Here is a 15,491-nt window from a genome sequence, read left to right as displayed (position 1 = left end):
AACAGTTTAGAAGCATATACGTATAAAGATACACAACATATCCCTCCAAACTGCCAATATCCCAAACCCCTCCTTTAAAGTGCAGGCATTGTACTTCCCATTTCCAGGACTCAAGTCCGACTATATGAAAATAACCGGTTTCCCTGAATCCCTTCACTAAATATTACCCTGCTCACACTCCAACAGATCGTCAGGTCCCAAGTACCATTCGTCTCCATTCACTCCTATCTAACACGCTCACGCACGCTTGCTGGAAGTCCAAGCCCCTTGCCCACAAAAACCTCCTTTACCCCCTCTCTCCAACCCTTTCGAGGACGACCCCTACCCCGCCTTCCTTCCCCTAGAGATTTATATGCTTTCCATGTCATTTACTTTGATCCATTCTCTCTAAATGACCAAACCACCTCAACAACCCCTCTTCTGCCCTCTGACTAATACTTTTATTAACTCCACACCTTTTCCTAATTTCCACACTCCGAATTTTCTGCATAATATTTACACCACACATTGCCCTTAGACAGGACATCTCCACTGCCTCCAACCATCTCCTCGCTGCTGCATTTACCACCCAAGCTTCACACCCATATAAGAGTGTTGGTACTACTATACTTTCATACATTCCCTTCTTTGCCTCCATAGATAATGTTTTTTGACTCCACATATACCTCAACGCACCACTTGCCTTTTTTCCCTCATCAATTCTATGATTAACCTCATCCTTCATAAATCCATCCGCCAACACGTCAACTCCCAAGTATCTGAAAACATTCACTTCTTCCATACTCCTCCTCCCCAATTTGATATCCAATTTTTCTTTATCTAAATCATTTGATACCCTCATCACCTTACTCTTTTCTATGTTCACTTTCAACTTTCTACCTTTACACACATTCTCAAACTCATCCACTAACCTTTGCAATTTTTCTTTAGAATCTCCCATAAGCACAGTATCATCAGCAAAAAGTAACTGTGTCAATTCCCATTTTGAATTTGATTCCCCAAAATTTAATCCCACCCCTCTCCCGAACACCCTAGCATTTACTTCTTTTACAACCCCATCTATAAATATATTAAACAACCATGGTGACATTACACATCCCTGTCTAAGACCTACTTTTACCGGGAAGTATTCTCCCTCTCTTCTACATACCCTAACCTGAGCCTCACTATCCTCATAAAAGCTCTTTACAGCATTTAGTAACTTACCACCTATTCCATATACTTGCAACATCTGCCACATTGCTCCTCTATCCACTCTATCATATGCCTTTTCTAAATCCATAAATGCAATAAAAACTTCCCTACCTTTATCTAAATACTGTTCACATATATGCTTCAATGTAAACACTTGATCTACACATCCCCTACCCACTCTGAAACCTCCTTGCTCATCCGCAATCCTACATTCTGTCTTACCTCTAATTCTTTCAATTATAACCCTACCGTACACTTTTCCTGGTATACTCAGTAAACTTATTCCTCTATAATTTTTACAGTCTCTTTTGTCCCCTTTCCCTTTATATAAAGGGACTATACATGCTCTCTGCCAATCCCTAGGTACCTTCCCCTCTTTCATACATTTATTAAACAAAAGTACCAACCACTCCAACACTATATCCCCCCCTGCTTTTAACATTTCTGTCATGATCCCATCAGTTCCAGCTGCTTTACCCCCTTTCATTCTACGTAATGCCTCACGTACCTCCCCCACACTTACATTCTGCTCTTCTTCACTCCTAAAAGATGGTATACCTCCCTAACCAGTGCATGAAATTACTGCCTCTCTTTCTTCCTTAACATTTATAAGTTCCTCAAAATATTCTCGCCATCTACCTAATACCTCCATCTCCCTATCTACTAACTCCCCTACTCTGTTTTTAACTGGCAAATCCATACTTTCCCTAGGCTTTCTTAACTTGTTTAACTCACTCCAAAATTTTTTCTTATTTTCATTAAAATTTCTTGACAGTGCCTCTCCCACTCTATCATCTGCTCTCCCTCCTTTTGCACTCTCTCACCACTCTCTTTACCTTTCTTTTACTCTCCATATACTCTGCTCTTCTTATAACACTTCTGCTTTGTAAAAACCTCTCATAAGCTACCGTTTTCTCTTTTATCACACCCTTTACTTCATCATTCCACCAATCACTCCTCTATCCTCCTGCCCCCACCCTCCTATAACCACATACTTCTGCCCCACATTCTAATACTGCATTTTTAAAACTATTCCAACCCTCTTCAACTCCCCCACTACTCATCTTTGCACTAGCCCACCTTTCTGCCAATAGTCGCTTATATCTCACCCGAACTTCCTCCTCCCTTAGTTTATACACTTTCACCTCCCTCTTACTTGTTGTTGCCACCTTCCTCTTTTCCCATCTACCTCTTACTCTAACTGTAGCTACAACTAAATAATGATCCGATATATCAGTTGCCCCTCTATAAACATGTACATCCTGGAGCCTACCCATCAACCTTTTATCCACCAATACATAATCTAATAAACTACTTTCATTACGTGCTACATCATACCTTGTATATTTATTTATCCTCTTTTTCATAAAATATGTATTACTTATTACCAAATCTCTTTCTACACATAGCTCAATTAAAGGCTCCCCATTTACATTTACCCCTGGCACCCCAAATTTACCTACTACTCCCTCCATAACATTTTTACCCACTTTAGCATTGAAATCCCCAACCACCATTACTCTCACACTTGATTCAAAACTCCCCACGCATTCACTCAACATTTCACAAAATCTCTCTCTCTCCTCTACACTTCTCTCTTCTCCAGGTGCATACACGCTTATTATAACCCACTTTTCACATCCAATCTTTATTTTACTCCACATAATCCTTGAATTAATACATTTATAGTCCCTCTTTTCCTGCCATAGCTTATCCTTCAACATTATTGCTACTCCTTCTTTAGCTCTAACTCTATTTGAAACCCCTGACCTAATCCCATTTATTCCTCTCCACTGAAACTCTCCCACCCCCTACAGCTTTGTTTCACTTAAAGCCAGGACATCCAGCTTCTTTTCATTCATAACTTCCACAATCATCTCTTTCTTATCATTTGCACAACATCCACGCACATTCAGACTTCCCACTTTGACAATTTTCTTCTTATTCTTTTTAGTAATCTTTACAGGAAAAGGGGTTACTAGCCCATTGTTCCCGGCATTTTAGTTGACTTTTACAACACGCATAGCTTACAGAGGAAAGATTCTTATTCCACTTCCCCATGGATATAAAAGGAAAAGTAATAAAACCAAGAACTATTAAGATAAAATCAAAGAAAACTCAGATGAGTGTGTATAAATAAATGTGTACATGTATGTGTAGTGTGACCTAAGTGTAAGTAGAAGTAGCAAGACATACCTGTAATCTTGCATGTTTATGAGACAGACAAAAGACATCAGCAATCCTACCATCATGTAAAACAATTACAGGCTTTCGTTTTCACTCACTTGGCAGGACGGTAGTACCTCCCTGGGTGGTTGCTGTCTACCAACCTACTACTATATATATATATATATATATATATATATATATATATATATATATATGTATATATATATAAGTATAGTATACACACACACATGTATATATATTTTTTTTTTCAACAAGTCGGCCGTCTCCCACCGAGGCAGGGTGACCCAAAAAAGAAAGAAAATCCCCAAAAAGAAAATACTTTCATCATCATTCAACACTTTCACCACACTCACACATTATCACTGTTTTTGCAGAGGTGCACAGAATACAACAGTTTAGAAGCATATACGTATAAAGATACACAACATATCCCTCCAAACTGCCAATATCCCAAACCCCTCCTTTAAAGTGCAGGCACTGTACTTCCCATTTCCAGGACTCAAGTCCGACTATATGAAAATAACCGGTTTCCCTGAATCCCTTCACTACATATTACCCTGCTCATACTCCAACAGATCATCAGGTCCCAAGTATCATTTGTCTCCATTCACTCCTATCTAACACGCTCACGCACGCTTGCTGGAAGTCCAAGCCCCTCGCCCACAAAACCTCCTTTACCCCCTCTCTCCAACCCTTTCGAGGACGACCCCTACCCCTCCTTCCTTCCTCTATAGATTTATATGCTTTCCATGTCATTCTACTTTGATCCATTCTCTCTAAATGACCAAACCACCTCAACAACCCCTCTTCTGCCCTCTGACTAATGCTTTTATTAACTCCACACCTTCTCCTAGTTTCCACACTCCGAATTTTCTGCATAATATTTACACTACACATTGCCCTTAAACAGGACATCTCCACTGCCTCCAACCGTCTCCTCGCTGCTGCATTTACCACCCAAGCTTCACATCCATATAGGAGTGTTGGTACTACTATACTTTCATACATTCCCTTCTTTGCCTCCATAGATAAAGTTTTTTGTCTCCACATATACCTCAATGCACCACTCACCTTTTTTCCCTCATCAATTCTATGACTAACCTCATCCTTCATAAATCCATCAGCTGACATGTCAACCCCCAAGTATCTGAAAACATTCACTTCTTCCATACTCCTCCTCCCCAATTTGATATCCAATTTTTCTTTATCTAAATCATTTGATACCCTCATCATCTTACTCTTTTCTATGTTCACTTTCAACTTTCTGCCTTTACACACTCCCAAACTCATCCACTAACCTTTGCAATTTTTCTTTTGAATCTCCCATAAACAGTATCATCAGCAAAAAGCAACTGTGTCAATTCCCATTTTGTATTTAATTCCCCATAATTTAATCTCACCCCTCTCCTGAACACCCTAGCATTTACTTCTTTTACAACCCCATCTATAAATATATTAAACAACCATGGTGACATTACACATCCCTGTCTAAGACCTACTTTTACCGGGAAGTAGTCTCCCTCACTTCTACACACCCTAACCTGAGCCTCACTATCCTCATAAAAACTCTTTACAGCATTTAGTAACTTACCACCTATTCCACATACAGGTCCGCCATCACAAATCCGGCAATCAGTTATTTGGTTCCTTCAGTTATTCGGCACTAGTTTTGGCTAGCATAATTTCAAATTTCCAGGGTCGCCACACCAACCTCCTGGTACTGTTTGGTGGCGCTACTTGCTGCATAAGTCATTCCAATTTCTTTTTCTCCATTTATTGTTATAACCTGCTTACTTTTAGCCCTAGCCATGGTTCCAATGAATAAAAGAAATGCTTCTCATTATGTAAAGCACCTACACAGTACATTATCCATTAAAGATAAGGTGGCTTTGAAGCCACTGTCAGTTGCCATGAACTCAGTCTTATGAAGCAGGAGAATATGCTTTATTATTATGCTAACATCAACACTACAGCTTACTTGCCTATCACAATTGATCTAATATGACATAATTAACAATATAAATAACATAAAACATGTTAAATACTCCATAATAAATAATATTTGGCATAACACCGAGCAGTTCGACAAAGGTATGAAGAGGATATGGTATACAAATACCATTCTCCTATCCCTGTCTTGGTGGCTTATATTAGAGAAAACGGAGTATAGCACAGGGCTGTCATATACACTCATACTGCACCATAAACCTGAAAAAGAAGTTATTTTCTCTATATACATTATCACACACAGCAGCATGTGTGTAGAGAACCTAGGATAACCCAAAAGTCAACATGGCTTATTTTTAGTACCTGGCTTGGGTTAGCCATATATGATTTTTGGTAAATATTCGATTCCCAGCCAGGGTAGAAACATTAGGCATGTTTCTTTACACCTGTTGTCTATGTTTACCCATCAGTAAATGGTTACCTGGGTGTTAGCTGACTAGTGTGGGTGTTATCCTGGGACACTGACCTAATTTTCTTGAAATACTCTGCATAACAAGCGGCTCTCTATATAGTAGTATATCACTGATGTCAGCTAGGCCTGTATACCTTGTACATGTACATGTAGTAAATAAAGACTTATTATTATTATTATTATTATTATATTAATTCTCAGTTGTTTGTTGGGTTACCTTATTCAAGCTTGGGCAATGTATGATGTTTAGTTTAATATGTTTATTATGCACCACATACCCATCCTGTGGGCGGTAGTCAAAAGATTACAGAGGTACATAATTGGTCCAGGGACTGGACTCCAAAGTTTTGATAGCTGAGCAAGTTACAGAGGTAATGAACTCACAATTTACAAAGGCAATGAACTCACAATTTACAAAGGTAATGAACTCACAATTTACAAAGGTAATGAACTCCAGGTAAGTCTGGTCACAATCATGACAAGTTACAAAGGTATTTACAGATTACAGAGGTACGTAATGGGTCCAGGGACTGGGCCCCCAAAGTTTTGATAGCTGAACTAGGTACAAAGGTAATGAGCTCACAAGTTACAAAGGTAATGAATTCTGTAGAATGGTTACTTACGTTTATACTTTGGCTACAATCATGAACAAATTATAGAGTAATGAGCAATTCACACTTCCACACCCGGTCACAACTGTAATGAGTTATTGGTGCAAATATTGATTGTTGAGTCACACACACCACACACACACACACACACACACACACACACACACACACACACACACACACACACACACACACACACACACACACACACACACACACTTTAGTTTAATATCTTTATGCACCCCATACCCATCCTGTGGGCGGTAGTCAAAAGATTACAAAGGTACATAATGGGTCCAGTGACTGGAAAGTGATGGAAAGATACTTCTTCACATACACCAAAAATGAAAGAAATCAGACCATAAATAGCAGAGTTCACTTCTCAGCCATTAGCGGCCGCTTAGCGATATATTTTTGTGTGGTTGTTATGGTTATATTCTCATTTTTGGTCTCATTTGATAGAATGAAAGATATATTACAGAAATAGATATGATTTTGATTGCTTTCATGATGAAAAGTACCTTGAAATTGCGCTCACAGTAGTGAAAATGTTCTATTCTTTAGCGAAGCTCGAGAGTAAACAAATGATGTCACCGTCCAATACCTGTCCGCCTGCCAGTCCACATTCCAATACAGCATCAAGAATGGGTTGACATTATTTATACAATTATTACAATAATGAGGTAATCAGTCCCTCAACCTAGGTTGAGGGACTGATTACCTCATCTTCTGTACATAGATCTACTATCTTCAAGTTATGTCCTGGAATTTGTATTGATAAAGCCACTGGATGGCAAAACGTCTACAATAAAGATACCCAGATGTTGCTCATGTGTCTTAATTTCATCTTGTCGGTATTGTATACCATTCTTGTACAAGAGTAATATAAGAGGGGCCTGTAGCCGTGACTAATGAACAGAGAAAATGTTATTTTAGTGCCAGGAATGTCTGGATTGTTTATTCTGGACCCTATTTTGAAATTGGCATCTGTTGAAATTTGTGTGAAATTGGCCAAATTGCCAATTTCTGACCACTTTATTGGGTAGTTGAAATAAGTGAATGGACGATTTCTTGTACTCAGTCGACAGACTAGAAGTAAATAAGTTTATTCAGGTAAACACAAATACAGTTACATAGATTATCATACATATCAGTGAATGTATACAGAACCTAGGATAACCCAGAAAAGTCAGACAAAGTGACTTATTTCCAGTACCTGGCTTGGGCTTGCCATATATGATTTTTGGTAAATATTTTTTTTACTCGGTTGTTTGTTGGGCTATCTCATTGAAACTTGGGCAATGTATGATGGAACGATAAATAAGGGAGTTCACTTCTCAGCCATTAGCCACCTCTTTGCAGTATATTTTCGTATGGTTTTTATGGTTGTATTCTCATTTTTTTGGACTCATTTGATAGAATCAAAGATATATTACAGAAATAGACATGATTTTAATTGCTTTCATGATGAAAAGTACCTTGAAATTTAGCTCAAAGTAGCGGAAATGTTCGATTTTTGCCGATGTTCAATGAACTGTGTAAGTCAAGTTGGTTAATTTTATTATGTGTATTCTAACCTAACCACTCTGTAATTCGGCAAACTCAGTAATCCGGCACACTACAGGTCCCAATGATGCCGGATTTGTGATGGAGGACCTGTACTTGCAACATCTGCCACATTGCTTCCCTATCCACTCTATCATATGCCTTTTCTAAATCCATAAATGCAATAAAAACTTCCCTACCTTTCTCTAAATACTGTTCACATATATGCTTCAATGTAAACACTTGATCTATACATCCCCTACCCACTCTAAAACCTCCTTGCTCATCCACAATCCTACATTCTGCCTTACCTCTAATTCTTTCAATAATAACCCTACCATACACTTTTCCTGGTATACTCGGTAAACTTATTCCTCTATAATTTTTACAATCTCTTTTGTCCCCCTTCCCTTTATATAAAGGGACTATACATGCTCTCCGCCAATCCCTAGGTACCTTCCCCTCTTTCATACATTTATTAAACAAAAGTACCAACCACTCCAACACTATATCCCCCCTGCTTTTAACATTTCTGTCATGATCCCATCAGTTCCAGCTGCTTTACCCCCTTTCATTCTACGTAATGCCTCACGTACCTCCCCACACTCACATTCTGCTCTTCTTCACTCCTAAAAGATGGTATACCTCCTTGGCCAGTGCATGAAATTACCACCTCCCTTTCTTCCTCAACATTTAAAAGTTCCTCAAAATATTCTCGCCATCTACCCAAAACCTCCACCTCCCCATCTACTAACTCCCCTACTCTGTTTTTAACTAACAAATCCATACATTCCCTAGGCTTTCTTAACTTGTTTAACTCCAAAATTTTTTCTTATTTTCATTAAAATTTCTTGACAGTGCCTCTCCCACTCTATCATCTGCTCTCCTTTTGCACTCTCTCACCACTCTCTACTCCTTTCTTTTACTCTCCATATACTCTACTTTTCTTATAACACTTCTGCCTTGTAAAAACCTCTCATAAGCTAACTTTTTCTCTTTTATCACACCCTTTACTTCATCATTCCACCATATCCTAGGTAGTAGGTTGGTAGACAGGAACCGCCCAGGGAGGTACTACCGTCCTGCCAAGTGAGTGTAAAATGGAAACCTGTAATTGTTTTACGTGATGGTAGGATTGCTGGTGTCCTTTTTCTGTCTCATAAACATGCAAGATTTCAGGTACATCTTGCTACTTCTACTTACACTTAGGTCACACTACACATACATGTACAAGCACATATATACACACCCCTCTGGGTTTTCTTCTATTTTCTTTCTAGTTCTTATTCTTGTTATTTCCTTTTACCTCCATGGGGAAGTGGAACAGAATTCTTCCTCCGTAAGCCATGCGTGTTGTAAGAGGCGACTAAAATGCCGGGAGCAAGGGGCTAGTAACCCCTTCTCCTGTATATATTACTAAATGTAAAAGGAGAAACTTTCGTTTTTCCTTTTGGGCCACCCCGCCTCAGTGGGATACTGCCGGTGTGTTGAAAGAAAGAAGAAAGATATATAAAGTTGGTACCTGACCAGCCAGGCTGTGGTTCATACATTGGATTGCGTGCAGCCAGCAGAAATAGCCTGGTCGATCAGGCCCTGATCCACCATGAGGCCTGGTCACAGACCGGGCTGTGGGGGCATTGACCCCTGGAACTCTCTCCAGGTAAACTCCAGGTAAACATGTGTTAAAGTGTAATTGATAAATTATGCTCAATATGTGGAGAATTATCACTTTTTTACTGATGGGAAGCAGTTTACAGTTTCTCTTAGGCTTTGAACAATTGTGACCATCACTACTATTGTGCTTTGGGGCCATTATTAACCTTTCAGGGTCCTGACCCCCAATCTGAAACTTGTCCACAGGATCCATGAACTTTCAAAAAACAAATTTTTTTTTCCTATGAAATGGCAGAGAATCTCTCTGAAGGTAATAAAACAAAAAATGTGAAATTTGATGGAAAATCGACGATATTACACTCATGAATTTTGCCGTGTCAACGATATTTGTGTAATGGCGATTTTGCCCACTTTGACTCCTATTTTAGGCCAAATGCATTGTTCCAACTGACTGAATTCTTAGCTATTTCACTAAAAAGTCTTCCATTTTATCAAAATGCCTAGGCCTGCCAGTGACCTTCTTTGTAATTAATATTTTAGAACATGTAAGCCACACGTTGTAAGCTTTGCAAGGAAATAAACATTTACATTTTTCATTTCATTTTCATTGAGCACAAGAAACTGCTCAATCAACTACCAAATAATGTGATCAGAAATTGGTAATTTGGCTAATTTCACACAAATTTCAAAATATTCCAGTTTCAAAATAGGGTCCAGAATAAACAATGTTGGCATTCCTGGCTCTTAAAATAACATTTCCTCTGTTCATTAGTTATGTTCCCAGGTTTTACACATGAATTCCATTTTGATTTTTTATTCACACTAAAAAAAAGGATTTACTGTTACACAATATTGTAATAATTGAATAAATAATATCAGTGTATTTGTGAACACACATAAGACTTACCAGTTGACGTGTACTGGACATGTGATGTGATCTGTTTACTCTTGAACATCAGCAAAAATTGAACATTTTTGCTACTTTGAGCTCAATTTTAAGCTTCTTTCAGTCCTAAAACCAGTCAAAATCATCTCTATTTCTGTAATATATCTTCCAGTCTATCAAATAAGACCAAGAAACCATGAAGGAAATATTTTGAGGAAATGTTAAGCACTTGAGGGTCATGAAGGACGAACCTATTTTGAGTATTTATGTAAAATGTCTGAAAGCACTTGTACTGGCACCTGAACATCAGTGTTCGTTGTACTGTACTATGTCACGAGCACTTGAGGGTCAGTACTGTAGTACTACATCATGAGCTCGGCTCAGATAAGCTGTCAGGGTAATTCTGGGCCTAGATATGAGAGAATGGATCTATGTGGTACATGTGCACCATATAAAAAAAAATCCTGAAGCATGCAGTGCATAATGAGAATTAACTGTGACTGTGTTTTTGGCTTAAAACAGTGATTTTGCTATGTATTTTCCTATGGTTTCTATGGTTTCATTCATGGTTTTTTTTTATCTCATTTGATAGAATGGAAGATATACTATAAAAATACAGATGATTTTGACTGGTTTTAGGGCTGAGTAGCTTGAAATTGAGCTCCAAGTAACGGAAATGTTCAATTTTTGCCGATATTCAGAGTAAACAAATCACATCACTCGTCTGATACAGGTCGACTGGTGGGTCTTACATACATTCACAATGGTTCCTGCATTATTTATACAATTATTACAAAACTGCATAAAAATAAATCTTCTATATTTTGGTGTGAATAAAAAATAAAAAAAAGAATTCACGTGTAAATCCTGGAAACGTACCTAATGAACAGAGGAAACGTTATTTTAGTGCCAGGAATGCCGGCATTGTTTATTCTGGGCCCTATTTTGAAATGGGAATACAGTGGACCCCCGTTTAACGATCACCTCCCAATGCGACCAATTATGTAAGTGTATTTATGTAAGTGCGTTTGTACGTGTATGTTTGGGGGTCTGAAATGGACTAATCTACTTCACAATATTCCTTATGGGAACAAATTCGGTCAGTACTGGCACCTGAACATACTTCTGGAATGAAAAAATATCGTTAACCGGGGGTCCACTGTATATGGAAATTTGTGTGAAATTAGCCAAATTACCAATTTCTGATCGCTTTATTGGGTAGCTGAAATAGTTGATTGGGCAGTTTCTTGTGCTCAATTGATAAAATGGAACACATACTTGCAAAATAGCTAAGAATTTGTTAGACTGGAACAATATAATTGGCCTAAAATAGGAGTCAAATTAGACAAAATCACCGATGTGTAAATATCGCTGACACAACAAAATTCATGATAGCGTAATTTCATCAATTTTCCATCAAATTTTGTACTTTTTGTTTTATTACCTTCAGAAAAAGATTCTTTACCATTTCAAAAGAAAAAAATAACCAAAATTTTTTTTTAAAAATTCTTGGGTCCTGTGGACAAGTTTCAGATTGGGGTTCTGGACCCTGAAAGAGTTAAATTTTGATGAAGATAGGGAGGCAGTAATTTCATGCATTGACCAGGGAGATGTAACATTTTTAGGAGTAAGGAAGAGCCAGATGTGAGTGTGGGGGAGGCACACGAAACTGTGTGAATGTAGGGGAGATGCACAAGGCAGAGGGTAGAATGAAAGGGGGTAAAGCAGCTGCGATTGATGGGATCAAGACAGAAATGTTTAAAGCAGGTAGGGATATAATTTTGGAGTGGTTAGTGCTTTTATTTAATAAATGAATGGAAGAGGGTAAGGTTTCTAGGGATTGGCAGAGAGCATGCATAGTTCCCTAGTATAAAGGCAAAGGGAACAAAAGAGTGTAAGAATTATAAGGAAATAAGACTGTTGAGTATACCTGGTAAAGTGTATGGTAGAGTTATTATTGAAAGAATTAAGAGTAAGATGGAGAACAGGATTGCAGATGAGCAATGAGGCTTTAGGATGAGTAAAAGAATGCTGCAATGAGGAGGCGGCTGGAGGCATTTGAAGAGGAGACTGGAGGCAATGGAGGAGGAGACTGGAGGCAGTGGAGGAAGAGGTTGGAGGCAGCAGATGAGGAAGAGGCTGGAAGCAGTAGAGGAGAAAAAGGCTGGAGGCAGTAGAGGAGGAAAATGCTAGAGGCAGTGAAGGAGGAAGAGGCTGGAGGCAGTGGAGGAGGAAGAGGCTGGAGGCAGTGGAGATGCAGTGTCTGAGGGCAATGTGTGGTGTAAATGTTATACAGAGAATTCATACCTTGGAGATTAGGAGGAAGTGTGGGGTTACTAAAAGTATCATCCATAGGGCTGAAGAGGGGTTCGTGAGGTGGTTTGGTCATTTAGAGAGGATGAAGCAAAACAGGATGACTAAGAAGGTGTATAAATCTGAGTGAAGGAATGGAGGGGTAGCGGTCATCCTAGGAAAGGATGGAGGGAAGGGTTAGAGGAGATTTTGTGTGTGCCACTTACCCACAAATGCCACTTACCAACCCAGTACCCACGCACGCCACTTACCTTGCTCGGGAGCAACTTCCGGCAAGTAGGTAGCTGTCCTCTTGGCTCCTCTCTCATTCAGGAACTCAATCCTGATCCCATGGACTCCTATATCCCAATCCCTATAGTCCCGACCATCTTCAAAGTGCCGGAGGATGGAGACAGATACCCCAAGCCGCGGTAATTCCTCTCTTCCGATTGGCTGGAACCGCGAGTCCTTAAACGCACTAAGAGAGACAGAAACTGTAACAAGGTTATGTAATATACACTTCTGTATTCAGGGAATACATGATGTATATTTTGAACCTATACATGATGTATACTGATCTATACATGATGTATATTAACCTATACATGATGTATACAATACTAACATTCACTCTGTGTGGAGCTTTATCATGTTACATTTCAGGCAGTACTCTCAGAGTACACTAGTTGTTATCTGACAGCTGTGCACTCTCAGAGTACACCTGATTACCTTCTAGCTGTGTACTCTCAAGAGTACACCTGTGGTTATTACCTGGTGGCTGCGTACTCTCTGAGTCCGGCGTGGAGATTAATATGGCTAAACGTACCCATACAGCCTCGTAGCCGCTTGTCCTTACCGACCTTCCAGGTCACAAACAGAGGACTGAAAAAAACACTGGACTTTAGAGTACAAACCTTAAAAACACTGGTTATTAGAGTACAAACCTTTAAAAAAGCCAATATTCACAGCACAATCTAGAACTAGAACTGACTGCATAAAAGACATTTCTAAGAGAACTGACTGCAAAACCAAAATATACAAGGCTTAAAATTAACCAAAACCACTAACACTACTGACAAGGTTAGGAAAACGTTAGGTTAGACATGATTTACCAGGAAAAAGGACAAGTATTTCTTGATGCGGATCTTAGTCATGCTCTGTCATGGATGTCAGCTATGGTCTGTATAACAAAGGACTTACTATACGGTATGTCACTGATGTCAGATATGGTCTGCATAACCAGGGACTTTCTATATGGTATGCCACTGATGTCAGCTATCGTCTGCATAACCAGGGACTTTCTATATGGTATGTCACTGATGTCAGCTATGGTATGCATAACCAGAGACTTACTATATGGTATGTCATGGATGTCAGTTATGGTCTGCATAACCAGGGACTTTCTATATGGTATGTCACTGATGACAACTATGGTATGCATAACCAGGGACTTACTATACGGTATGTCATGGATGTTAACTATGGTCTGTATAACCAGGGACTTTCTATACGGTATGTCACTGATGTCAGCTATGGTCTGCATAACCAGAGACTTGCTATACGATATGTCATGGGTGTCAGCTATGGTCTCCATAACCAGGGACTTTCTATACAGTATGTCATGGATGTCCGCTATGGTCTGCATAACCAAGGACTTACTATACGGTATGTCATGGATGTCAGCTATGGTCTGCATAACCAGGGACTTTCTATACAGCATGTCATTGATGTCAGCTAGGCATGTACACCTTGTACACGTACTTGCAGAAATGACCCACTGCTGGAGCTTTCAGTCACCTGACCGAGGCATTCCGCCAGCACACCCTCCACCCCTTTCAAGATCACAGACCAGGCCATGGGGGCATTGATCCCCAAAGCTCCCTCCAGGTATATACATTTTTTATCAAACTCACAAGGGCTCGTTGGTGAAGTCCGGGGTGCTCGGTGGCTCAACATTGTGCAGGTGGCTATACAGCACATCAAAACAGTAGAAGCACATCTCCGGGCTGGCTATGGGGATGAGGCCGTTGCGTAGCGTGCCGTTGGTCGTTGGCGTAGTGCCGTTGTAACAACAAACCTGCATGGGGGTGCCGCACACAGAATAAGATACTTTCATAGCACCTATAACAATGGTAGTATCTCTCTGTAACTCTTAACTATAGGAGATAATATGACTGTTAATTACAGAAAATAATATAACTTATTATAAATGTTAATATCCCTTATTATATGTTACTATCCCTCTATAAGTCTCAATTACATAAGATAAGAAAAAGTTTTGGAGTGAGATTAACAAGTTAAGAAAGCCTAGAGAACAAATGGATTTGTCAGTTAAAAATAGGAGAGGAGAGTTATTAAATGGAGAGTTAGAGGTATTGGGAAGATGGAAGGAATATTTTGAGGAATTGTTAAATGTTGATGAAGATAGGGAAGCTGTGATTTCGTGTATAGGGCAAGGAGGAATAACATCTTGTAGGAGTGAGGAAGAGCCAGTTGTGAGTGTGGGGGAAGTTCGTGAGGCAGTAGGTAAAATGAAAGGGGGTAAGGCAGCCGGGATTGATGGGATAAAGATAGAAATGTTAAAAGCAGGTGGGGATATAGTTTTGGAGTGGTTGGTGCAATTATTTAATAAATGTATGGAAGAGGGTAAGGTACCTAGGGATTGGCAGAGAGCATGCATAGTTCCTTTGTATAAAGGCAAAGGGGATAAAAGAGAGTGCAAAAATTATAGGGGGATAAG

At 39.4% G+C, this 15,491-nt stretch overlaps 1 protein-coding gene across 5 annotated transcripts in view; it reads right to left on the bottom strand.

The window, feature by feature from the left end:
• Nucleotides 1–15,491, bottom strand: part of LOC128704721 (uncharacterized protein CG5902) — a 107,905-nt gene that overhangs the window by 51,457 nt on the left and 40,957 nt on the right. For all 5 annotated transcript variants that reach the window (XM_070092771.1, XM_070092778.1, XM_053799870.2 and 2 more), the window contains 3 exons: nucleotides 14,665–14,828; nucleotides 13,523–13,633; nucleotides 13,024–13,229 (listed from right to left, as the gene is read on the bottom strand). In XM_070092771.1, the coding sequence (XP_069948872.1) occupies nucleotides 13,024–13,229; nucleotides 13,523–13,633; nucleotides 14,665–14,828 (481 nt within the window). The remainder of the gene's footprint in view (nucleotides 1–13,023; nucleotides 13,230–13,522; nucleotides 13,634–14,664; nucleotides 14,829–15,491) is intronic.

The sequence above is a fragment of the Cherax quadricarinatus genome, chromosome 3 (genome assembly GCF_038502225.1).
Source record: "Cherax quadricarinatus isolate ZL_2023a chromosome 3, ASM3850222v1, whole genome shotgun sequence".
Taxonomy (NCBI): Eukaryota; Metazoa; Arthropoda; class Malacostraca; order Decapoda; family Parastacidae; genus Cherax; species Cherax quadricarinatus.
Note: the sequence above shows the minus strand (reverse complement) of the source record. Positions and strands in the feature narration are given on the sequence as shown.